A 26,390-nucleotide genomic window follows, 5' to 3' on the forward strand; every position below is an offset into this window, starting at 1 on the left:
GCCAGAACCTAGCCATAAACAGCTTCGCTGTGAAGTTCAGTGTTTGACGGAAGCCCGTCTGGTCAGGATGAAACATGGTTAAAAGGTAAACAAAAACCCGGGGCACTTCGCCGACCAAATAAAGATTTAAAAGAGCTGTTTTACAGCTTCGCTGTAAAACAATGTCTAATACAAAAGAATAATTAAAATATAATGGAATGAACCTTTTATGAAACCAGGGTTTGTACAGAACCAACGTGAAATTCAAGGACAATTCAAAGATTTCCAGGTTGCTGAAGGCCAACACTCAAGGAGGTTGAAATAAACTTCAGTCATAACACATACACTAAAAAATATTAAAATTTCCTTAGCTGAATTACTTATACCTGAGCAGTCACAGTCTATGGGGACATCCCAAACTGCAATCGCTTAGCAAAACACTCAAACGTGAATACATCGAATCATTTCTCGATATAGTGTCCACGGCATAGCGCCAATGCAGAGTTTGTTACTTTGAATGTTAAGAAATTGCCCCAAGTCTAGATTTTAAGAAAATCAAGAGGAGCACACTTATTTTCAACAAGCTTTGAGGGCCGTTGAATTATTATTATTTTTTTCCAATTTTAAGGATTTTCAAGGAGGTGCACAAACCCGTAGAAAAAGTGTGAAGCTACCTTCTAGCTAGCTTCTGAAACATAGTAAAGCAACATTGTAAGGCAAGCAGAAAGCAAAGGATAACAAAGGGAACAATAAAACACAGTTGGCAATGCACATGTCACTCGAAGGAGAAACATCCATCAATTGTTAATGATTTCCATGGTGGCTGAACAATTCTAGCACTAAAATGTACTCCACTAAGCTATACATAAAAGCTTGTGAATGTTGACAGTGCCTGCACTGACCCTGCTTCGATCCTCAGGGGTGCGCATCCGTGCAGCATAGACGAGTCCTACGTGAGCGCCTGGCTCTGGCGGACCTCGTTCTATGAGGCAAGCCCACCGAGAGATGTCACGCAGGTTGAACTCCCATGGGCTTCCAGAGGCAGCCCAGAGCTTTTGGCTTTGCACCTGATCAACCAACTAGAGGAGTAAGGAATGCAGTACTTAGTATCCCATGATAAACACTTTTCTATGCAGCAAAGGCATCATGACTACACAGAGGAAAGCAATTATTGCAGAACCAAACATGTGCTTTTGCTGCATGATTTTATTTACACTGACTTTTTGGAAATTCTGCACACAGCAGCACCGACGAAGCAGGAGAGCTTAGTTACTAGGCATTAAGATGATTGTCGCTTCAGCATTCAACAAGGGTCAGAAAAAGGCAATTAAGTTTTATAAATTGCTCAAGGCTTTACACATGATATATCTCACCTGATATGACCACATTACTTATAAAGATTTATTCCACAAAACTAGCATATAATGTTTCTTATAAGCATAACTAATTTGAACCAGAAATAGCATAAATCATTCACGTGACATTGAAATGAGAGAGTGGACACTGCAACAGCAGCCAATCAGGCATCTACAATACCAGCAATGCTTTCTGTGCAGCTCCTACGAACTATGCATCCACATTGAAGATTTGGATATGCTCATACAAGGTTTTTTTTATGCCACAGATGTTCTTAAGTTGGTGGCACTACTCTGTCAGTGCACACAATGCTTTTTAAGCCCACTCTTTGGAAGCACACAGCTGGTACTTACCTTCTCATTGAAAAGAACCATGTTGTTCACGGTGTCCTCAGGCAGCATGGGGTGCAAGTACCGCGCAAGGGTTTGCAGATCATCTCTGCTTAGGAGCTCCAGGCTCAGCTGAACAAAGCGATTGAGGAATGAGCGAGGCAAGCCACGTCTTGCTCCACCCTGGCGATATGGGTTTTGGCAGCCAAAGAACCGTGAACGGCCCACTCTGAAGCTGCGGTTCAACTCGGGCACAAACACTTCACCCCGGTGGTCGAGGCATGCGTTTAGTCCTTCAAGGACACTCTGAGAGGCCAGGTTCAACTGAAACAAGCAAACATGACTGTCAGTGGGTGAGAGAGCAAGTGCTGCCTAATGGTGGCAACTTAGCATTGCTAGAAGCACAGCCGTGCTTGAGTCTCTGATGCCCTCATTTTGAACACATGCTCCATAACAGCCAATACTGTGATGAGCAGCAATAGACTGCGAAAGCTTAACTTAATATTTTTTTTCTTTTTATATGCAGTGATTAGGGTAACATATGAAGTTGACTACAGAATGCCCTCAAGAAGTTTCAGTTACTTCAACTGCATTTAGACTGGCCACATGCAGTTTCAAACAGGCTTGTAGCAAATGATTGTTCGTCTGGTTGGTTTTGCATTGCTGATAAGGAAAACTAGTGCAATAAGTCTTCTGGGTCTTCCCTTCCTGTGTGTGCAGTCTTTCTGTTGCACTAATTTTCCTCATCAGCAATTGTAACAAATCAACATACAAAAAGAGAGATCACAAGCGCATGCATGAAAGGTCAGGTAGAAAAAAACTGCAATGATCGAAATGCGTGCTTTGGTTTTCAAAATTCATCTACAAGGTGGTTATATTCATGTACCAAGCACATGGTTGGTTTTGCTTGAGACGAAGTCAGTCTGCACATTGTTGCCAGACTTGTTGCTAATAGCACATAATTTTGGACTACAATTGGCACTACCACTGCAACACTAGCAGTGCCAATTGTAACTTACTGTTGCCACTGCCCTGCATGATGTATGCAGCACTGCCATGTGCTGCATACATCAATTCTCGAGAAATCTCGGCGAACAAATGGTGATTTGAAATAACCCGACCCACAATGAATAGAAACGAGAACTTGAGAACAATGGCTTGTGTGATGCTCATGAAACAAGTGTCATTATGTTGCTTTCTAAGCCAGTGTGCTTGCACACCAACAAAAAAATACAAGCAAGAAAGGATGTAATCTACAACTACTCCAAAAGATCCTCCACAGTTCAAGCGGGTGATGTGGATTGGCCATGCCTTTGCCTCACCACCAAATCTGGTCAACCTCATAAAAAAAGGCTCATTGCTCTCTTCTTTACTCCCTCCACAAGAATGAGGCACATCTGCCCACCATATGAAAAGACCTGCTGAATGCACGACTGTTACAGCAAGCAAGCTGTTCTAAAAAAAATTTCCTATAGTATCTTATTTAAAGCATGAAAATGGGACATATGGTGATTTGAAAACTACGCAACTCACTTCGTCCAGTAGGATCCAGTGACCCTCTTGAAGGGCTCGCAGCAGTGGTCCGTCCCTCCAGGCAAATTGCCCCGCTGTTTGGTTTTCCATGGGGAGGTCAGCCCCAAATAAGTCGGAAATGTCCTGCATTTCGGAGCACATTAAAATCACACCTGCCTAGGTTGCCCAAACATCCACAATATAAAAGTGCAAGCATTGCCAAAGTCTGATGAGGCAGTTTCATGTGCACCAAAATGCAAAGAGATGTGAATGCAGTGCCACTATCAGATTAACTAGGAACGAGTGAATAAGAGCATGTCACTGCTACACAAGTTTTAACCAGCAAACACCAACAATTCTACACACAGCATAAAACTTCAAAACTTCAAGGACATTGCCATGCTGGGCAACAAGTTAGCCAACAATGTTTACAAAAAAAAAAAAAAAAAAAGTGCTGTTGTTGGCTTTGTCATAAGGATGCATGTTCCCACCATGCATCCTAACAGATGCTGTGGTGAGAAAAAGCTACCAACAATACAATGTGAGCAGTGAGTGTTGACCAATGTGTTGCCGGTATGACAGGGCACAAAATATTATGTGAAAAGGGTAACTGGTGGAATCCACATCAAGGCAAGTTCAGAATCCCACCCAATATGATTGTTGTATGGTATAGTGTTGTGCAAAGCAAGAAATGTTGAACTTTTTGTTGTTGTATTTCTGTGCAGTGGAATATAGGAAAGGTATAGAGAATGCTTGAGATGTTTTGTTCTGCTGGATAAGATGGTACCGTAAAATACCAAGAGATAGCCCAGTTAAAATCGAAGGAAGATCAAGTGAGAATATGAGGTGGGCTAACTTTCAGTGTGGTAGGTAACTTCCAGGTGGGTAACTTTCAGTTTTTGAGTCGGGCGCTTAGTCAGGGGTGGGTTATCTTTCGTGGATGGGGCATCTCTCGAAATTTTACGGTACATAATTTTTTTTTAACATGTAAATGCCTCTGTCTACTAACAGTGTTGTTTTAGTGCTTTCAGACATTTCATGAAGGACAATTATGTGTTTACCTTGCAGTGTGAAGCAAGAACGTTGTGTGCCAAAGGAAAGTGAGTTTATATTGTTCCTCATAACAAATGTTCACCAAAATGTTTGTACTATGTAATATATTTCACATACAATGTGTGTTTCTATCCCAGCGTGCAATGTTTCCAACTAATAAACTTGTTCCTAAATTATTAGTAGCCCATTTTTGCTTCATACAAGAAGCATCCATTGTGTCACCAATTTATGTAACCACAATTGGTACTGTTACTGTGGACACAAGTACCAAACATGTGAAGAGATTTCATGAAGATATTTAAACAGCAATGTAAAATTTCATTGCAGTGTGACACTCAAATGGCCATATGTTATCCTTCATGGTGGTGCACTTAGGCTGTGAGAACCCTTACTGCCAGTCAGCTCATCTGACCACCACCAACAATGGTAGTAGGATATCTTCATAAGATCAGAGCCCGGTCAGTCCATTACGTCTCAAAGTTCGCTCAAACCACCTTAATCACATGTCCCTTGTGCAAAACAGTTTAAAAATTCACACCATGCAAGACCATGTGTAAAATTATGCCAGTGACAGACCTTAACCGTTTCTCTGTTTAAGCAAATTTGACGAGTTACGGAGGCCATCCTCAATATGTCAAATAGGTAAATTCCCTACACACGGTTCTCAAAAACAATAGTTAGATTGCTCCGTTACACTGTTTTACTTATGCGCAATTATACATGCACAATAAACATGAAAGGGGGCAAGCTCTTCAGATAAATTTTTCTGATGTACACAACACAAGTAGGGGCGTTTCTCTGCAGGTGAACGCATGGAGGTTATTTACTTTTGTTTGGGCCCAATGTAAGCAGCAGCAGAGTACGTCAAAAAATGAGGGAACGGCACATACCGTTTGTTCAGAGAGGTTGATGCGGGTAAGCTGGTTACCCGAGGCTCTTGCTAGAGCGGTTACCAGGCTGGTCTTGCCCACTCCAGGTGGGCCCTCGAGCAGAATGGGCTTCTCCAGTTGGAGAGCTCGCACGAGTCGCAGTGCATTGGCACGTGGTGTGCATGCCTGCAGGCTGTAGTGAGCATGTGCCAGAGGGCATGGTCCCATAGGTCCTGCACACATGATCACCCAGTTGACACAGACCACTCTCTTGCTGACCTTCGTTGCTTATCCTCTTACAAAGACGAGAGCCTTCCAATAGACAAACACTTTAGAATAATTCTGTAGATCCCACACACTGTGAGAATCAATATTATGTCAAGCATTTTGTAGGTAGCTGGCTATCTAGGATCGCAATGGCACAACGTGTCCATGAAAGATGACCTGTAGTGCATGTGATGCAGGCATGTGTGTGTGTGACAACAACATGATGAAGGGATGTTGACAGCAGCATGACGACAACTATGATTGCATGAAAATTACTGCGACGGCAATGACACAACAATGACCATGTGAGTATGATGGCATGTATTGCGCTGTTCACCTCCTCTGCCACCTACTAATGCAGTGAGATGAACTATGAAAGATAGACAGAAACATACCTAATGAAAAGACACCTGAAGAACCTAAAAATGCTTCACATTTAAATATACAGCATTTTAAGGACATCAATAAAGTTAGAGTGCTTTTATTGCTGTTTCATTCATGTTCTCTCATTCACTCACATCAAGTCATATCAGGAGTAAGATCTAGACATGTCGGAAGCTAGCTTGTAGTTAACAGGTGATGATAGGGCACTGCATACTGGCCATACAACCAACAGCTTCTGTTATCCAACATTTGTACTGAAGTCCGTACTTTACACTTACGTTTCATTGCAGTTAACATTGCAGCTTGCTCACTTGCCTGAAGTAAGATGAAAAGGGCCCACATGTAAGCTGGTGGCATCTTGAGACACAGTCACGTCAATCTCTTGGAGAGCTTCCTGAGCATCATCTGGAATTTCAGCCAACTGCTGCCTCAGCTGACTGCCCAGCATGTCTAGAGCTCGCCTTCGCAAGGCAGCCACTGCACTGGTTTCCTGACTGCTTGTAGTGCCTGAAAATAAACATGAGTAAGCAGAAGCAACGTCAAAACACAGAGAAAAGAAACTGCGGTTAACTGATTAGATGAAAAAGAAACAAGATATAGTAGAACCTCGTTCATACATTTTGGAAAAAGATGCAAGAAAGTACATACTAATGGGGAAAACGTACGATCAGAAGTCACCGGAAAATTCAGCAGAGTCAACTGTAATTGACATCTACATAATGCGAAGCGTTGCAGCACGAGACGCCGATGTGTGCCAACCTGGTGATGCCTGACCGGTCCGAGACGCACATTGTCGTTCTTGCAGCTCCGTCAAGCTTACGTTCCCACTCCTTGAGTTCAGTCTGGGCCAGCAGTTTCTCTGAGCATGCATTAAGGCAAGTTTTGATGTGCCCACTTAGCGAGAATTGTTGTGGCACAAAATGCTGACGTGCTCTCGCAGGTTCCAAGCAATCCAAGATGCGCATTGTTGTTTCAAGATGGTGATGGCAAACCAAAATGAAATTGAGCTGGTGGGCAACACCGGAATACGATGCCACCAGAGTAAAACATGATGCTCACTTCCTGCCTCCTGCAGCAGGGAACGGCGACGTGTTTGGGTTATCGCCTATTAAAAAAAATTGTGCAGTACGCTTCCTAGGCCATACGCACTGCAATACAAATAGGTGAAGATGCTTATCGCAATAGGTTAGCAGCAATAGCTGTCAATGGCGACATGCAACTTCTTAGCAGCTGAAGTGACTGCCTTTACAATAGATGCCTTCTGTTACAATGTGATGGTCTCCAGTTTCCACTTTTCACTTGGCTTGTCTATAGTGCCATGAAACCGGCAAAACAGTGACGTGGTCGAAGAAAACAAATTGCAACCTGTGACGTAAACGAAGCTTGTCATGGTCGAGCTGCATGCGGCCCACAACACAACATGCAGACTATGCAGCTGATCCAGGCCGATCCGCGGCACTCCTGTGGCTCCACTGTGTGCATTATGAGGCCAATGAACCTTGCCATGCCAGCTTGGCCAGGCCAGCTTGATCAGCCGAGATCGCAGTGGGGCTGATGCGATCTCAGATTCTAAGCCTAACCGCAGCCGGCGTGGCACGCCACAGTGAGAGAGAGAAGTGGATGCACTGGTCTTTTACACCGCCACACGCAAGTAGCGGCTCACCATTTCCATCACACTTCTCTGTCTCAATATGGCATGTCACGCAGCTACGTACGATGTTGGGAAAGACCAGTATTGCTCAACGGCGTATTCAACGAGAGGACACTGTAGTTTTTAACTCCACTGTATCTGTGAAGAATCCCACAGAAAGCAGAAAGACAGAGGTGTGCAAGGATTGGGTTTTTTTGCCGGCAAATCTAGCTCATTATATCCATTCGCAGGACGATTTTACTTCATTAAAACAGGATTTTAAAATTTCACTTCGTTATATTCTGTTTCTTATAACGAGTTTTGACAACAAACAAAATTTCTAAATATTTGCTTGTGGAAGGCAACACAATTCGAGTCCTTGAGCTAGATAACTTAAGAGGTGGACATTACTTGCAGGAGAAATCAAAATGCATGCAGATACAGATGAACCCAGTTATATCAAACTAGCAAGAAAACACCTGCCAGTTCAATGCGGAGCATAATTTTATATAAGCATTCTAAACAATTGAACAACATAAAAGCACATGCCATTTCTAAGTGCACTTTAATGACAAAATGGGCCTACTTTCGGTTTACTGAGGCACTTATTAGTCCCAAAAATTCTCCGTTAATATCTTCGTTGCCCATAAGGGCACGCATTTTTCCACATTGTCCAAGCACTCAGAACTGCTGACGTCGCAGCCTTCCACATTTGTGCAGAAGCACCGGAATGGGGAGATTGCACGCATCACGTTGAAGCAGGGGGTGCAGGATCCACATTGTTGTCCTTACTGTTCCCTTCACTAGTGTCCAGATTCACACCTTCGACAATGCAGTCCTTCTTCTGAAGCTCTCCTGTGATTGCAGTACCTTCACCTGCGGACACAAACTTGTTGACCATGAATCTGTGGTTGTGAATCTGAATGCGAGTGAAGGGAACAATAAGGACAATAACTCAAATCTTGACTGCTCCAAACTTCGTAAAAGACGGTGACAACTCCGTTGCACTCATCAGAACACCTTTCATTGTCTTCATCGGGAATGTGAAAGCCAGCACAACAGAAGCAGCTATGGACTGTTTCCTTCTTAATGTCAGCCCAGAAGGCTGTAGCAATGTCAGATTTATTTTCTGTCCATGCTCGACTCAATAATTTTCAACTTTACAGTGAACGAAAGATTCTGCTTCGCGCTAGCCATCCCATAAAAACAAAGGTAACACGTGGGAAAAGAACACAACAATACGAAAGCACAAACCTCCACAAGCCACAAATGTGCAGCAAAAGAACCTACAACGACAAACTCTGATTGGCTGTATAAGCAAGTGCTGCAGGGCAGGCCAGGATAATCTTTTGTAGGGGGGGCACCCAGATGCGGAGCGGTATAGCCATGTAGGCGCAGTCGGGCTAAATCACTTTTTCTGAAGTGTTGTTGGCAACTCACCTGGCCACCACACAGGAAAGCCAACTTCTGGGTCAGTTTTCACTGTTTGAGGTTTGATATATTGTTAGTGGCTGCTAAACTTGTTCAATGTGGCCCTACTTTGTTGGAACAGTATTTTTATTGTAACTTTAGGGTGTTCAGAAATTGTTCTATATAGTTGGGCTTAACTGTATTGCAACAAACAAATCACAGCTGCTGAGTTTGCAAGGCATATACACTTAGAACAAATTCGCTGTACGACACCAGTTTTGAGATATTCATTCCAACAATAACATACATTGGCGTTCCAGTAATTTTCCTGCTTCAATGCATAAGGAGGCGGTCTGCCCTGTGCCCGGAATAGAGTCTTGGCATTTCGGTAATGAATACGCTTAATATCACGAAGAGACGAACTGCTGATGGGGAGAATTGCAGACTCTACAAAACAGGCACTGGGAGGATCAAATCTGGGTTGCATAAAAAACAGTGCATAGACTAGGTATTCATTCCTAGTTTCCACTAGAGATGGAAGGCCAAAAGAATAATGCAATGTGTTTTTCCAGGGGACAAATCCTCGGACAATCACATTCGGCGATACTATCCTTTTCACGTGACGTAGTACACAGCACACTGTATGATTCGAGCGGTTTTGCTCAACCAGCCAATTAGCTCAATTGGTTTTGCTCAACCAACTAATCAGCGTGCACTGAGGTGATATCTTCAAAAGTGATTGTCCAAGAATAAGTCCCCAGATTGTGTTAGCACACGTCAATTCAGTTTCTTGTGGAAATTTTTAAGAGAATCCAAGATGGCCTTTTTTTAAAAGAGATTTTTAAAGTGATGCTAGTTTACTAACATGCCCAAACTTGAGTACTTCTTTTGGACTTCACCTACCATCAACATCAACGATATCTGCAGCAAATTTCAATTACCTTCATGGCAATAATCTGGGAAAAGTTTAAAATTGTGCTCCGCGACCACTTGCTGATATTGTAAAAGTGCATTTTTCTTAGGGAATGATTCCACTAGTGGCAAACTTCCCCCGCTACAGTGTGCTGCACAGCGTCCTACCAGCAGAGAGTTTTTGTGTCGACCACGCAAGCGGCTCACTACCGCCCACCACTGCCAACTCAGTGCCTAGCAAGTGTCAATGATGTCGCTAGGCCTAATCAGCTCCGAAGCAAAGCCGTAGCATACGGCGCTTCAAAAACAAGTGCTGGCGATCGCAAGATGTGTCGCTTTGTGAACACTTTATTCATAATTACATCAATTCGCACAAAAATGAAGATAAGCTGAAGCTTCGCAATATCTAGACTGCAACGCGCCTGATGTGGTCGAGCTGCCTCACATTCTGTGCACCAGCGGCCAGACGTGGGCTCCGAGTTGAACTTGCCTCATACGGCAGCTTTCATTCATGCTACATATTTGACAGTGGTCGTCACTTGTCGCGAAACATAAAACTGAAACTTGAGTTTACTGTCCACTGTCTTGTGAAAAACAAACTGCAACCGATGTTTGTGTCATCAGTGGTAGTAACACTCTCGGGCTGGGTGGTTGGTATGGCAGTGTTGACAGACAGGCTCTCCGCTGTTGTGTCGGCCGTTAGTGCTGCCATTGTTCTAGTGCAGGGAAACTGCCATTTGTCAGCAACCAACGTCCAGAAAACAACGAAAAAGACGGCTCACCACGTGGTTGCACGATTAATGTAAGCTCATTTATTTTTATTTCATTATATTTTAATTTCAGAGTTTTTATCGTTTTTGCAATCGCCTGCTGGTAAGACAGCAGTACATGCAAACTTCTGCCATTAAACAACATAGTGCTGCCCTAATTTTGTATTGAAAAGACTTCGAATATAACAGACATATTTCAATGGGTTATAACAGTCCACTGTTATGAGGATCGACTGTATATATTTCGAAACTCTGTGAAATATTAACAAGTAAATTCAGTTTTGTTGCCAATACCGTGGTGTTAAGCATCCTGATTGCAGCAGTAGTACAACTAATTCCGACACTAAATCTCTGGACCAAGCTCTCCACAATTCCCGCCCTGCAACCAGCAGAATAGAGCTTACCTGTTCCCAGGCCATCCAGAAAAGTCATCATAGCTCCGTGGACATAGGCTGCTGCTGGGCTTAGGTAGCCCATGGTGCGCTTGATGAGCTCTGTCCAAGCCAATATGTCGCGTGCTGTGGCTACGCAACGCCGCCCCAGGTCATCAGAGCGCAGCCAGTCCAGGAATGCTGCTATAGCGGCCCCCAGAGTACAAGAACCAAGATGTATGGTGGCGCCCAGGTTATGGTCTGCAATGGCTGCTAAGTCGGCTGATGATGCCATACCAGGACACCAGATTTCTGTGAAGCGGTTCCGCAATGCTGGTGACAACTGCAGGCAATGGTACAATATCATTAGCTGCTACATGATTAACTCAATTATGCTCAGTTGTGCGCAGCAATCATGCTGAGCACAACTAATACTATATGCAAAAGCCAGTATGAGGAATGCCACACCTACATGTTGTTCAATAAAAGCAGAGATATTTTATTAATAAGGGTGTGCAATATTTAAAATTTTGAATATGAATCAATACTCATTCGATACAAATCAAGTAGTCCATGCTATTGTGCTATGGACAAGCTAAGCTCGTCTATGGTCATGTGGCAATGGCAGGAAGATTTCAGCTCGTCTACGGGAGATAAAGGGTTGATTAAATCAGCTGGATAATGTTACCAAATTCATTCAACGTAAGTCAACTGTTGATGTGTGTGCCACATTTCAATCAGTTGTATGGTCCGTTGATTTGCCGCGTCCCGAGTTGGAAGGTTATCAGCAGCAGGATTTCCGGAGTCAGTTCGGGTTTTGGTCGTAGAAGGGCTGCTAAAAAGATGCGGATCAGACAGCACTACGCAGAGGACAGAATGCAGAGGGCAGGCAGCGGTAGTGCCCTATCTGCATAGAATGGCACATAGTCTTAAGAAAATGGCTAGCCGGGCGGTCACAAAAGTGGTCTTTTCAGCGCCAGAAAAAGTCGCCAAAATATGTCGGTTAACGGACCCGTACCGTAAGCCAGCTGTCAGATGCTCTACGAATCATCGTAAAGCACCAGTGGGTTGCGTAGAAGCTGTTGTTTATGAGCTTCCGCTGTCCTGTAGGAAAAAATACATTAAACAGACCAGAAGGTGTGACATGAGAAACAAGCAATACGGTCATCTGTCAACTCACTGTCAGGAATGTGGCTGTGTGCTGGTGTATGGGCCCTGCCGGGTTCTTGCAAAGCACAAAGATAAAGATGTGCGAGAAATTATTGAGGCTCAGGCTATTTGTCGGAATAGTGATACGCGTGTTAGTGCTCCTTCGATTGACTTGTTAGATAAGGAGACGGCTTTTTGGATGGTTAAAATTTGGATGAGGTGGCGCCACTGTGCATGGGTTAAATAGGTGGGTGTTTCCTGAAAATCAATTGTTGAAGTTGTTCATGGTGGTGTCGCCTCCCTTCTGTCCTTGTTCGGTGGCGCTTAATATGCTTTCCAAGTCAGTTTACCAACACGCCCAACAAATGGCAATGCAGATTAAACCGACCACATATTGTTAGCAAGCTCCTGAAGAAGCCACCAGTATTTTTTGTGCCTTATGAAATAATAAGCTGTGATTTGTTATCCAAGTTCTTAATTATTAAATTTATAGCCGCAACATCTATGCAAGGTTTGTAAAGACATTTGAAAACATCACTTTCAATTGTTTGTATATGCTACTGTACGAGTCGCTGTTTTTTCCACTCTTAAAAAGAAAGCCGCTGTCTAGTGTACAAGTGGCGAACTGCGAAAACTTTTTAGTAGTTTCGCAGGCTTTCTTTCAAGCATAGCAAAGAGAGCTATGCAAACCACAAGTAACACACTGCAAACCACTGAAAGTGCCGTTTTATAATGTGCTTGCTCTACAAACCTTGTATATTCCCAGTATGGCCCTAAAGTTGACAAAAAATTTTAATTAATCACTGCTAATTATGCTATTAGAGCAAAAAAAAATACTGGAGACTGCTGCAGCTCAGAGTACTTATAACATAACCACTTACAATGCAGGATCATATAGAGGGAAATCCCATTAATTAAAAATTTCTTATTTTGAACTGACGGATAATTCGCACTGCTCTGTTGGTCCTGGCAAAGTCCAATGTACTTTAATAGAAGAACACTCAAGTGAGTTCGTACTTTAAAACCCGCACAACCAATAATTCAAACAAAATTTGTCACAAAATCACCACTTTTCAGACAAACCTGAGCCAAAGGTGAAGGTTCGATGGGTCGCTAGCTATTAGTAAAAATTATGAGGAAAGAGGTAAAACAAGCTGAGACCGAACTGGAGCAAGCAGAGTAGTGCGCACCCTTTTTTTTTCCATCCTGCTTAAAAGGAGCAGGAAGGTGCCCACAGCGCATGCTTGATCACATTACCCCGTGCTCACCTATGCCTCTCCCTTCCTCACCCCCTTTTTCCTAGCACATGCTCGATCCCGTCATCTTTAATATGGGGCGCGTGGGAGGATGGTGCGCGTCAAGCCACCATTCCTCTCGGCCCACCTTCACAGGTTTTCCCTCGCACCCACAGCAAATGACGTGCAAGGCGCAATGTTATCAAACTTTGACTTTATACGCCATACACGGCACCTATAGGGGCGCCATTGAAAGCTGCATAGCGGCAGTCGTTGTAACCGCAGGCAGGCCTCACACCGGAGACTCCTGCTTCCAACGCAGGCATGACTGAAGTGTGTGCATGCGATTTGCCCCTCGTGCGCGTCTCAGATAGTTACTTCTGCGGTGTCAGTGTGTGCAAGGAAATCACACTGTACAATAGTGAACATGTGTTTGACTTCACTGCTGTCTGGGATGACATTATCTCCTCATGCACCAAGCATTTGCAGCAGATGAGCATCAAACAAGCTTGCCTACGATATGAAGCTCATCGCCAATATGCCACTTTCATTACAACGCCCCGGCCGGTAATGGCTTCATTTGTTGGCCCGTGAACCAACGTTTTTTTATGCACACACTTGCTTCGTTTACATGCCGTGTACTTTTGCAGTGGGTTGAGAGAGCGCTGTCGCGCCTGCGAATGTATGATTCATACAGGTGTGGCCACGTGAGAAGCCAGCGACGGCAAAGCTTGCAAACCAGCCCGATTAGCTTGAGCAAAATAGCACATATAGAACTCCGGCAATAAATAAGGGTTGATGGTTTTTATGCTTTCGTTTAACCACTGTCTGCACAGCATGGATTTCACATGTTCCATCAATAAACAAGCACAGCGTTTTAATGATTTCACGGGAGCATGTAAATGAGATATCACAAGATACCATAGCTGAAAATTTGCCTGCCTGGTCAGTCAAGAGCATACTGCTTTTATATTTTATGTTATTTTTTAGTGTCACCACCATTTTTACTAGTACCACCCTCACACCCAAATACAGAATTAAACCGCATGTTGTATTGCCTGTTGTAGTGCCCCGAGTCTGAATAGCCAATGCAGTGCTTTTTAATTAGTTATAAGAGTACGTTGACACAATATTAACAGTTTGAAAGCAAATACAAAACATGGCATTAAATAATTATTGCAAACCACATGACACATTGGAATCATTTTTAAAGCAGAGACACGATAGTGAAGCAGCATGAACATATATTGACCCATTTTATGCAAAAGAAGAAAAAGAGAACAAGTACTCGCTAGCACCACTAGCAAGAAAAGAAAGCAAAGAAACATGAAGGCTTCAGAATTGACCACAATGCATGACACAGCTGGGGTAAAGTGAATCTGCATTAGTTGTATACATCAGGGCTTTGAAGTTAAGGAATTTCCCGTTACCGCAAAGTAATATTAAGAGGCATTCAAAACGAGGTTGAATGCCTTATCAAACGCCTTTAATGCCCACAGGTGCCAGGTTGTACAGTCAACATGCAGATAGCTAAGGAGAGCGTACACTGAATGCAGGTCGCATTTCAGCGCCATCAATATGTCAAGCAACAGCCGATTCCGTGCAACCGATGGGAGATTGCATGACACTTTTTTAAAGGCGCTATCACGTGATTTTTAATACGGAGCCCTTTGTTCAAAGCGTCTAAACACAATGAACGCTTCAAAGCTTCGCCATGTTCTATGCCAGTGCCCGCAGTACAGTGTGCAGAAACAATCGTTTTCTGTCGTGCTGAACCAGTTGGAGGACTAGCCTCTGTTGAAAGAAAGAATTTTACAATATCTACGCGACTTAACATCGCATCAGAAGGCCGTGCAAGCGCTACTGCGCTTCTTGAGATCGACCGGCCTGTGTGAACGCCTGTGATTGGAACGCCTTTTTCCGTTACCTGCTTTCTTTTTCCTTCCTTTTTTTTTTTTACTTTCTCTTTTTCTCCTCTATCTTTTTGTCCTTTTTACAAACCCTATATGCCTCACCCATGTTCAGGGTAGAGAACCAGAAACTCTCCTCTGGTTAACCTCCCTGCCTTTCCTTTCTCTCTCTCTCTCCACAACTTCGCTTCACATTCTCTGACCTAGCTTTTCACATCGTTTCTTCTTTTTTTAAGGAGGGCATCCAGTCTCATAAGTTACAACAACCTAATGTTTATTGTATCTTCTGGACTGTAGACGAGAAGACAAAGTTTAAACGACCCGCTGTGGTTGCTTAGTGGCTACGGTGTTGGGCCGCTACGCACGAGGTCGCAGGATGAAATCCTGGCCCCGGTGCAGGCATTTCGCTGTGGGCGAAATGCTAAAACACCCGTGTACTTAGATTTAGGTGCACCTTAAACACCCGAAGTGGTCCAAATTTTCGGAGCCCCCACTACTGCGTGCCTCATAATTAGATCGTGGTTTTCGTGCATAAAACTCCATAATCAAATAACCTAATGTAAGTTTAACCTTTTGAGGGTCAATGACGTAAATATATGGCGCCACGAACAAGTCCAAAAATGGTTGATGTCGTATATTTACGGCGCCGTCCGTACGTTTAAAAAGCGCGCCAATTTCCTAACTTTTTCTTATCTGTCATGTGCTGCCACTATGTGGGAATACAGGGAATTTTTCTCACGCACCTCCCTCTCTCGGTTTTCGTTGCATGGTTTGTTTTAGAGCTAGTTTGCTCCTGTGCGTCTATATACTACCGCTCACGCATTGGCGCGCGTGCGGGTGGGCGGCGGTTTGGGTTTTGTTCCGCGGGCGGTTTCGGCTTCTTTCGCTCGCAAAACTGATGGCTATCTCATTACTAATTGCTGAAAGGGCGACCGCTTGTTTCTCGCTCGTTTAGTGCTCACAGGGCTGCACATAGGAAGGATGCTGCTGTGCATGCGTTTCTAATGCTTTTTTTTTTTTGACACACACGAATACTAGTTGCCTCTGGTTGGCAATAAGGTGAAGATTAGCGGGAGTTTGTCACACGTTTTGCTTTTTTGATGGACACACAAATACACAGTTTTCTTGAGTACGCGCACTTACACAGTTCGATTACGCTATGGATGTACATATTAGTGTAAGAGCAAGAACATTTGAGTCTTGCAAAATATTCTCGTGTGCGCATTTTCAAACCCTTGAAACATGTGCATAACAGTGCATCAAATTTTTAATTCTTATAAGGTTATTTCCTTTTTTATTGTTGTTATTCATGAATGAAGAGTACATATCTACCAACGCAAAATATTTTTTTTCTCACTTTACGGTCACCCTAGAAACTGTAAATTTTTTTCGAAATAAGTCCCTAAAAAGAACTGGAATCTGCTTAAAAAAAACAAACGACCCTGGGCGGTCGCATATGGCGAAAAAAATCGACCCTCAAAGGGTTAAACGTAGAAGTGTTTACTAAAGGCGCAACGACATCACACACACAAAAAAAAAAAACATAGTAATCACTCTAAATTGCAGTAAACAAAGCGTGATTGCTTATCTTCTCCGTCGAACAGCCGCGATACACCGCCGCCATCACTCTTGCTAGTGAAGCAGCACCAGTAATTAAGTGGGTGCCTGGCAATTTTTTGTACGTATTAAAGCACCCAACTAGGCAAAGTTGTTTGAAGACATTGCTGAAGGCTGACAGAAGCATTAAATCACGATCAAGAGTGCAAACATGACAGCTCGCGCATAGGCGCAGACGGGAACAGTGCTCGCCCCAGCCCGCCTACTTTCAGCACATATTGTCGGGTGCTCACAGATAAAAGATCTGACTTTTTCAATGCTAGACCAGTGATACTTTTGGTTTTGTGCGCTGTACTCCACAAGTGATCAGGCACTATATTTAAAGGGGATCTCCTTATTTCGAACTCATCTTATTTGAATAAATTTCCAGTCCTCACTGGAGTTCGAATTAATGAGATTCTACTGTAGAGCGCAGTCATTCCTGACTCGCGTTTATCTTCCCATAGAAATCAATGTATATACATACTGCTTATAGTGCAGCCATGCGAGGCGAAATACTGGTTATATTCCGGTTGCCGGGAAATCTCGAAGACAAGCAAAGCAGTGAGCATGCTTCTCAACAAAGTGCGCCAACTGAGGGGACAGCGACGAGGGCAATGTGGAGGAGGAGGAGGTGGTGCTGATCGAGCGAGCAAAGAAGGAACGGATGAAAAAAAAATGATGGCAGCATGATGGCTTAGCGGGCATGTGGACAAGGCAACAAAGATGCCTTTAGCTCCGGTCGCTTGTCAGCGGCGCGTAGCACACATTGAATGTGCGTGGATTGCTGCTTTTTGGCTCTTCTGTTTGTGTGTGAAAAGTAAATATGGTCACCGACTGCATTTTTTCGAACACAGATAAAGTAATAAAATGTCTGGATTATTGAACAGGCCAGAAAAACAAATTTTCATGGCGAAATTAATTTGTTGTTTTTTACAACTCCAGCACCATTGAGTTGTGATCAATCGAGGCCACGCCCATCCAATGTGCATCGTCACAAAATTCAGTTATCACATATGTAACCTTGACTCCACAATGTTGTCTAAACTGTGTTCCTAAATTATCCAGTTTGGAATTTTGTTCTCAAGTACAGTATATGCATCTGCAGTTGGAATCCTCATCTATGTAACTTTTCTACCTCCCTCTAATGTATTCAAAACCATGCAACCAGATTTATTAATAATGAATACTCCTACTACAGCAGTGTGTCTGACATAAAACTTCGAGATAATCTGCACGACTTAAAATTACGATGCAAATTGCAAGGCTGCACATGTTTAATAAATTCTATTACTAAGCTACTACTAGTCAACCTAAAATCTTGTCTATTCATCACCACTCTTCACGCGTCAAACACCGGAAAGCTCTATATCCTCCACCTGCACGTACTTCATCACATCTCCCAGTCCTTTTTTGTCCAGAATGCAAGGGACTGGAATGATCTGCTGGAAGAAGCCATGCACCACTGCTGAACAGCGCACTCCAAGGCCACTATCGAAGGCATCTTTTTTTATTAGCCAGCACACCCCTCATGTAATACCCTTACAGGGGCATTTGAGGAATTAATACAATGTTTTGCTATATGCATTTGCAGTTGCCATATTTTGGTAGTTGGCAGCTGATCGTTTGCCCATGAGCCCCGCTTCACGCATGCTGCCATCAGTGCAGTCTGCGCACATGATCTCGGGCCAGATCAACGTGTATTAACCTATAGGTATGAACATACAGGGTGATCATTTTTAAGTTTTATGAAATTTTTAAAAACCTCCTCTGGCAGACACCATAATTCTTGTCCTTGAGATGGATTATTTGAAGAGGCGGACACTATTAACACAAGAAATCAGAACACGTTCAGCTAATTAAAGTAAATTAATCAATTAACTTAATCACTTTATTATACATATTCCAATTAACGAATTGGAAACCAGTGAGCTTGCAAGACATATCCACTTGAAATGAATTTCCAGGAAGACACCCGTTTCGAGATATTCTTTGCAATATGGCCAGGTGCATCCAAATACCTTACTTCAAAATGGTAAATGAAGGAGACTTAGAAAGGGGAAAAATGCGAAAAAGCATTTATTTAGCTGAACTTAATAGAAAACCGTTTTCAAGTGGTACTCTTGCTTGGTTTCATCGAGTCCGTGATGGATGTTTGGCGCTTCTGTGCAAATCAGCGAGCAGCTACGAACAATGTCATCTGTGGGGATGCGTGACTCTCACGCCTCCCCTGAGATCTAGTTTTCCCGCATAGCTCGTCTCCTGCAGGGCGGCTTCGCCCGCCGCGTGGCCTGGCGCCCGCGGCGGTCGGAGTGGTTGAAGCGCAGTGCGAGAGATGGCGCTAGTGTTGCGCTGCGGCGGGGTTACTTAGGCGCGGGAAAGAAAGGCTCTGGTGCTTTCCCGGCGGGTCGGGGGACAGCGTGGACGTCCCGCGTGCGCGCCGACCGATGCTTCTGCGAGACCGTCTCGCGTGGCCGCCTTGGAACGTGCCACCATTCCCGTGACCGTACACGCAAACGACCAGGCGTTGGGATCCAGCATGGGGCGAACATATTCGCTCGTTTTCCGGTCGCGGTGAGTCGGACTTCTATATTTGTCGCGCGCCCATCGGCATGTATTGCGGATAGCAACTCGGCTAGCAGGCATTGATCTATGAAAGGTGCAATAAATGCCCTTGTGATTGTTTGCACTACTGTGTTGTCGTTCCTTTGTCCCAAGAGTACGGAGGAGAACCCCATATCTCCCACACATCTCACCTAATGACATTATAAATTTTTCTGTGCCTTCGTGCTGCTTGAAGAAGTTCACTCGGGAGTTAAAGCAGGCACCTGGCACCTCAAAGGTTATTGGTGCAGGCTTTGAGCTAGTGAAAGTACGAAGGAGTGCGCTGAGTGCGCGGCAAAGCAATGCAACCTAGAGGAAAGTCTAGGTGGCATCAACCGAAGTGGGGAAGGAGAAACGAGGCAAAGCATTACGGAGGAGGAAGGTAGGTGGAGGCACACAGTTGCTCTGGCAGTTGCTATAACTTTTGTTTACAATACGGACGTACCAGGTTCGTCTCGTGATAACATCGTCCACGCATGCCGTACGCTGTGTGTGCGAGTGAAACCGTGTGACAGTGAGCCGACGATGGCGGCTCACGCTCACATGCGCAAAGAAGGAAACAGGGGGGGGGGGGGGGGGGGGCGTCTTTCGTAGCACCATAGCATCAAGGAGGGGAAAGAAGGGAGGTGTTGTACTTTGGCCACTTCGGCTTTACCTTGAACACGACCTGCTTTGGGGCACAGTCCAGGTGGGCCAATGGCTCGTAGCTTTGCGTGCGCTGTGTTCTTGCCGCTCAGTTTGTGTTGAAGCAATAGATGGCGTGAAGGTCACTTCACTCGCTGCTGCTGCTGCTGCGATTCCTCACACCAGCGTTTTGACAGTGAGCGTCCACGGTCATCAAGTGTGATGTGTTCATGTTTGTCTGTGCACACTTACATTGTGCTTGTTAATTTAGTAGCAGGCGAATGTTTACAAGGAGGCGTTCAACTCCGGCGGCTGCTGCGTATGGCCCGGCCTCGTGAGCCTTGCCTTGAATACGACCTGCGATGCGGACAGCCTAGGCGCACCGAGGGCCGATAGCTTTGTATGCGCTACAGCAGCCATGTGCTTGCACGTCACCCGTGTTCATGACGTGAAATGTCACTGTCTCCTTTCGTTTCCTCATGTTTTCGCCTCTGTCCATGGGTGACGTGCAGCCATCGAGCAGGGTGCTTCGATGTGCGCACCCCTGGGCGCGGCGCATCGAGGCACCCTAGCCTCCAGGATCAGTAGCGGTAGCATGTTCATCTTAACCAAAGAGCACGCCTGAGGCAGTTTGTCTTAAGCTGATTTTTTTTTACATTGAGTCTATGCAAAACCAAACAAACGTTTTCATGTTGTTTGTTAGATGCAAGAATTTGGCTTAACCAAGTTCGCCTTAACGAGAGTTCCCTGTACATAGGCATTTCAGTTACTTTTGTGCTTCAATGCATAAACGAGCATTTTGTTAAAGAAGTAACTAGAACAACAGTGCATTTTTTTGGCAAGTTTTATGGTGCACATCTCCAAACTGACATCATTATGGAAATTAACTGCAAGTGGACACACCTTGCAAACTAATCATAAGCATGGCGCTCTTTGGCCACATCTGGCCCTTGCGCCATTAAACATCAAATATTCATTCATTCACCTTGCAAACTCACCGGCTATAATTTTTTAATTGCAATATGTGCCATAATGTAATTAATACTAACAATAATTAGTCTATTTTTGTTTCTTAGTTGAATATATGTTTCGATTTCTCATGCAAGTAATGTTCGCTTCTCTGAATAACCCAGCTCAAGGACTATAATTATGTTATCTGCAACAGGCTACCTGTGACGGCATGCAGCCTGAAACTCCCGCCAGACAGATAAGCCTAACCAGCGCCGTCTCGGCGGCAGATAAAGTTGTAATTTGAGGTGGAGTCAACGAAATGTTTCACAGTGGCTGTACGCTACTTGGAAAGCAGGGAAGCCACATCACCAATGAAGATGAGGGCACATCCCAGTCATATGTTTCGATCCCTGGACACAAAGGGCTGCTTGGCCTACATGCTTTGCATGTGCATAGCCTTTGAAAAATGGTCTTTTGGTTATAATGCGGCCCTGCTTATGGTGCGGAAATTTGTGACTCTGGCAACTTATGTTACAAGTGGTCTATGCTGTAACATAGCATGGCAGGGAGATACGATCTCTCCGATGCTATTCACAGCGTGTTTACAGGAGGTATTCAGAGACCTGGATTGGGAAAAATTGGGGATAAGAGTTAATGGAGAATACCTTAGTAACTTGCGATTCGCTGATGATATTGCCTTGCTTAGTAACTCAGGGGACCAACTGCAATGCATGCTCACTGACCTGGAGAGGCAAAGCCAAAGGGTGGGTCTAAAAATTAATCTGCAGAAAACTAAAGTAATGTTTAACAGTCTTGGAAGAGAATAGCAGTTTACGATAGGTAGTGAGGCACTGGAAGTGGTAAGGGAATACACCTACTTAGGGCAGCTAGTGACCGCAGATCTGGATCATGAGACAAATAATCAGAAGAATAAGAATCGGCTGGGGTGCATTTGGCAGGCATTCTCAGATCATGAACAGCAGGTTGCCATTATCCCTCAAGAGAAAAGTATATAATAGCAGTGTCTTACCAGTACTCACGTACGGGGCAGAAACCTGGAGGCTTACGAAAAGGGTTCTACTTAAATTGAGGACGACGCAACGAGCTATGGAAAGAAGAATGATAGGTGTAATGTTAAGAGATAAGAAAACAGCAGATTGGGTGAGGGAACAAACGCAAGTTAATGATATCTTAGTTGAAATCAAGATAAAGAAATGGGCATGGGCAGGACACGTAATGAGGAGGGAAGATAACCGCTGGTCATTAAGAGTTATGGAATGGATTCCAAGGGAAGGAAAGGATAGCAGAGGGCGGCAGAAAGTTAGGTGGGCGGATGAGATTAAGAAGTTTGCAGGGACAACATGGCCACAATTAGTACATGACCGGGGTAGTTGGAGAAGTATGGGAGAGGCCTCTGCCCTGCAGTGGGCATAACCAGGCTGATGATGATGATGCTGTAACACCATACAGTTGATTTCATCTACACAGAAGGCATCAATTTTTCTTTCTTTCTTTTTTTTTTTATATATACTTACTCTGTGTTAGCTAGTACACCTTGTCTAGTGCGAGACCTGTTCATGTCAACCTGGAATCTGCAACAGCAGTGTTCCACATTTTAGCCTAAAGAGTTCTCACCTCTCGTTTGCCAAAGTCGCCTCCTGGATTCATGGTCGCCAAGAGGCGAAACCCTGGGCTGGCCACCAGCTCGCGCCCACAGTCTGGTAGCAGCAGGGTGCGCTCGGGCTCCAGCAGGCTGTTCAGACGCTCCAACACAGCATCTTCAGCGAGGGAGATCTCATCAATCAGAAAGGGTTCACCACCAAGCATTGCCTCCACCAAGGGGCCGTCCACCCACTGGAAAAGGGGGCCCTCTGGCTCCCTGCCTGGTCGCAGGCTTCCCAGCAAGTCGCCCGCCTCTGAGTGTAGGTGACAGCTTACAGTACGAAGCTGCTGTCCTCCTAGCAGGGCCAGCAACTGGCAGATTGTAGTCTTACCACACCTGACAAAAAAAAAATAAAAGGAGCAGCTGAGACAAAAGGCTTGCAAGAACAGATGGGACATATGAACAGCAGCAGTTTGCACATGATGGTTCAAAGCACCTCCAGTGTTCTCAATGGCCACTACTCCATGCAAGAACCTCGAGACTGTCCCGTACTCTCTACAGCCACTAACAAGGCTAAATGATCTCTCACACATGTTCATGAAAGTGTGAACTCCACCGGTGTTTGTCTTCGTAATTCCAATGCTTTTTTCCATTGTTTGAGCTGTTTGTTCAGACAAAGGAATTCAGTGGAAGTCCACAAAATGAAGCACAAAGCAATGAATGAAACTCTGCATTAATTTCCTCAAAAGAAAGGATCTCACGAGGAAATAAATGGACTGCGCAGAATTAAAGACAAGGACGCAGTAAGGCACACGGACAGGCGCTAACTTTCAGCTATAACTTTATTCTTCGTCGCTCGTCAATATATGTCTTTAGTCAAACATATGCGAAACATGTAATCACATTGTCTCGCAGTATGAACTTCGTAGATTTCCTCACAGTATGAACCAACTCGCCCAACAACAAGTCTTACAGAAAGCATCTCATTTGCAGCTGAATTCATCCTACTCTTTGGCTTACTTTGATATGAGCGAATATGTGCCTTCTCCACAGCCTAATGTGTTTGAGGAGCAGTTGACCGAGCACCACAGCAGAACTGACCATTCAAATTGAGTCATACAAGAATATTCAATTTAAATTTTCAATAAAATACATCAGTGACTATTCCTTTACTATTTTATTAAATTCTACACCCTTTTCAACTGCGCCTCACCTTCACTTTCACCAGTGCACCAATATGTCCCTAAACATTTATCACTGAAAACTAGTAAGAAGAATGCCCTGACATGAAAACTAACACCGTGAGCACATCAACAATGAAGGTCCACAACATTAGCAGAGCAACATAAACAGAATCCATACTTCCTCAATTTAACAAATGCATAGCAATTACTAAGATGATTGACTATTCTTTTATTGCACTTTGTTTTTCTCGTTTCTTCTAGCATGGATAAACAGGCATAATACCTGGAAAAGACCGTGCAACAAATGGCATAAAATGAGACGCTCAAGAATAGGAAACAGCTAGCTGCTCACCCTGTGTCTCCTACCAACAGGACAGGTTCATCAAACTGAAGTGCCCTCTGCAGCAAGTATGCCATGCGTCGAGCATCAGCTGTCCACACAAGATGCTTGAATCCCTCAGGAGCAACTGTGCATGGCACCCTAGAGAACAGCTTCTCCGGATCCACTTGCCGCTTTAATTTTTTGCTCAGCACCTCTGCCACAAGCTGTGCCTCTTGGGCTCGGCGAACTCGTCCAGCCAACAGGGCATATCCTAACAGAAGGCAACAGCGAAACTGATATTTCACAGCGAAACTGCAGAGCAAAAGAAATACACTCGCAAGAAAGTGCCAGCACAGAAAGCGTCCACACTCAGTGCAAGCAAACTGAAAGTAAACTATGTAGGATACACAGGGAATTGTGCAGAAAATGTCCCTAATAACACATCAGCAGGACCCGATGAAATCCCAATACAGCTAATCAAAAACCTCGGTCCAAAGAGCAAGGCACTGCTGAGATTAATGTCATGAAGCAAGTGATTAACAAACAAAATGCCAGTTGGACAGCATGAAAGCAAGATCAACATCATATACAAAGGCAAAAGTGATAATTGCAGTAACATTGGCGATTTATAGAATGGCAATGTAAGCCATAGAATTAGAACTGCCAAAGTAGGTGGAGAAAAATGATGTACTGGGGGAACTACAGAATGGGTTCAGACCAGGCAGACACTTATAGGATAATATGTTGGTACTAACTCACGCATTGCGATTTCAGTAGCTCAGAGTAGACCTTTATGGACAGCATTTCTAGATACTAAGGGAGCCTACGACAATGTAGACAGGGAATTGTTATGGGATATTCTCAAGTACGAAAACATAATGACAATTTCATCAAGCTGCTGAGGCAGATATATGGGGGGCGTTTATGATAAAGTTCGTATTATTGGCATGAAGGAACAGAGACCAAGAAATGAAATGTGAGTGGAAGTTTATTTTTTCCCTACATAATCACCACCCAAGGTCATGCACTTCTGCCAATGATGGACGAGCCGCCGCAGGCCATCGCAGTAGAACTCCTTATTTTGAGAGTTCAGGAAGTGCTCGACTTGAGTGATCACTTCTCTGTCATACCGAAACTGTTTCCCGTGCAGTGTGCTCTTCATGCGAGGGAAGAGGAAGAAGTCACTTGGTGCGAGGTCGGGTGAATATGGTGGGTGGAGCAGAATTTCGCAGCCGAAGGAGGCTGCATGCGTCACTGTAAACTGTGCTGAGTGAGCCGGTGCATTGTCATGGAGCAGACAGATGACTTTCGTGAGCTTTCTACTGCGCTTTGCCTTGATAGCACTTCTCACCAAACTTGGTGAGAGACTCGCAATATTACGTTCCTGTAATAGTATTGCCTTTGTGGGCACAATCTGTGAGAACACCATGACAGTCCCAGAAAATGCTCAGCATGACCTTGCCTGATGATGGCACAGCCTTTGCCTTTTTTGGCGCGGGTGAGTTTCTGTGCTTCCATTGTTTGATTTGCAGTTTAGTTTCCGGGTCATAACTGTACACCCAACACTCATCCATGGTTATCAGGCAGTCAAAAAAGTCGCTGGAGTCACTGCTGCAAAGCTTCAACATTTTTGCAGCTGCTTCCTCCTGCAAATCTTTTTTGCAGTGGCATCAAAACATGCGGAACTCAGCATGCGGCAACTTTCGTTATGTGCAGGTTGTTGTGAAGCATGTTGCGCACAAAACCTGAACGCATGATAACCTGGTCTACTAATTCTGCAACAGTTATCCACCGGTCAGCGAGCACTAGAGCCTCCACTTGCACAGCAATTTGTGGTTCACCATCGAGCGAGACGAAGCCACTTCATTCTTCGTCATCCAGGCATGTTTGATGCACTGAAATCGTCTGCACCATTTGACAAGAGCGTCGTAAGTTTGGGCATTGTGACCGTACACCACAATCAGCTTAGCATGAATCTTCTGGGATCTTGTTCCTTCAAATACAGAAAGCAGATCACTGCATGTGTTTCAACTTTCCCGATCGGCACTGCCGTTTTTGTTTTGGTGCCCTAGCGGTTTTGCGCGGTACTATATAGAGCACAAGTTTTACATTGCACTAAAAGTAGACAGATGCACATTCATTCTGATGCCTATGGTGCACACCTTTTATAAATTTATGGCAGTGATAATACAGACATTATGAAAGCCCCTCGTATAGAGACAACCAAGTACAAGTTGTATGGCAAGGCCAAAAATGTAATGAAGTGGCGGAAATACACCAAGGATTCAAGCAAGTATGTCCTCTTTCTTCAATGTTGTTCACACCTGATGTTAAGGCATAGAAAGACTGGAAAACAGCGAATTAGGGTTT

General features: G+C 44.2%; 1 protein-coding gene across 1 annotated transcript in view; it reads right to left on the bottom strand.

Moving 5' to 3' along the window:
• Positions 1-26,390, bottom strand: part of LOC126521268 (midasin) — a 386,114-nt gene that overhangs the window by 239,246 nt on the left and 120,478 nt on the right. The window contains exons 20-27 of the mRNA XM_050169921.3: positions 24,051-24,291; positions 22,547-22,910; positions 10,876-11,185; positions 6,065-6,256; positions 5,120-5,331; positions 3,198-3,320; positions 1,689-1,988; positions 882-1,058 (exon numbers count right to left, since the gene is read on the bottom strand). Coding sequence (XP_050025878.1) covers positions 882-1,058; positions 1,689-1,988; positions 3,198-3,320; positions 5,120-5,331; positions 6,065-6,256; positions 10,876-11,185; positions 22,547-22,910; positions 24,051-24,291 — 1,919 coding nt within the window. The remainder of the gene's footprint in view (positions 1-881; positions 1,059-1,688; positions 1,989-3,197; positions 3,321-5,119; positions 5,332-6,064; positions 6,257-10,875; positions 11,186-22,546; positions 22,911-24,050; positions 24,292-26,390) is intronic.

This window comes from Dermacentor andersoni, chromosome 6 (assembly GCF_023375885.2).
Source record: "Dermacentor andersoni chromosome 6, qqDerAnde1_hic_scaffold, whole genome shotgun sequence".
Lineage (NCBI taxonomy): Eukaryota > Metazoa > Arthropoda > Arachnida > Ixodida > Ixodidae > Dermacentor > Dermacentor andersoni.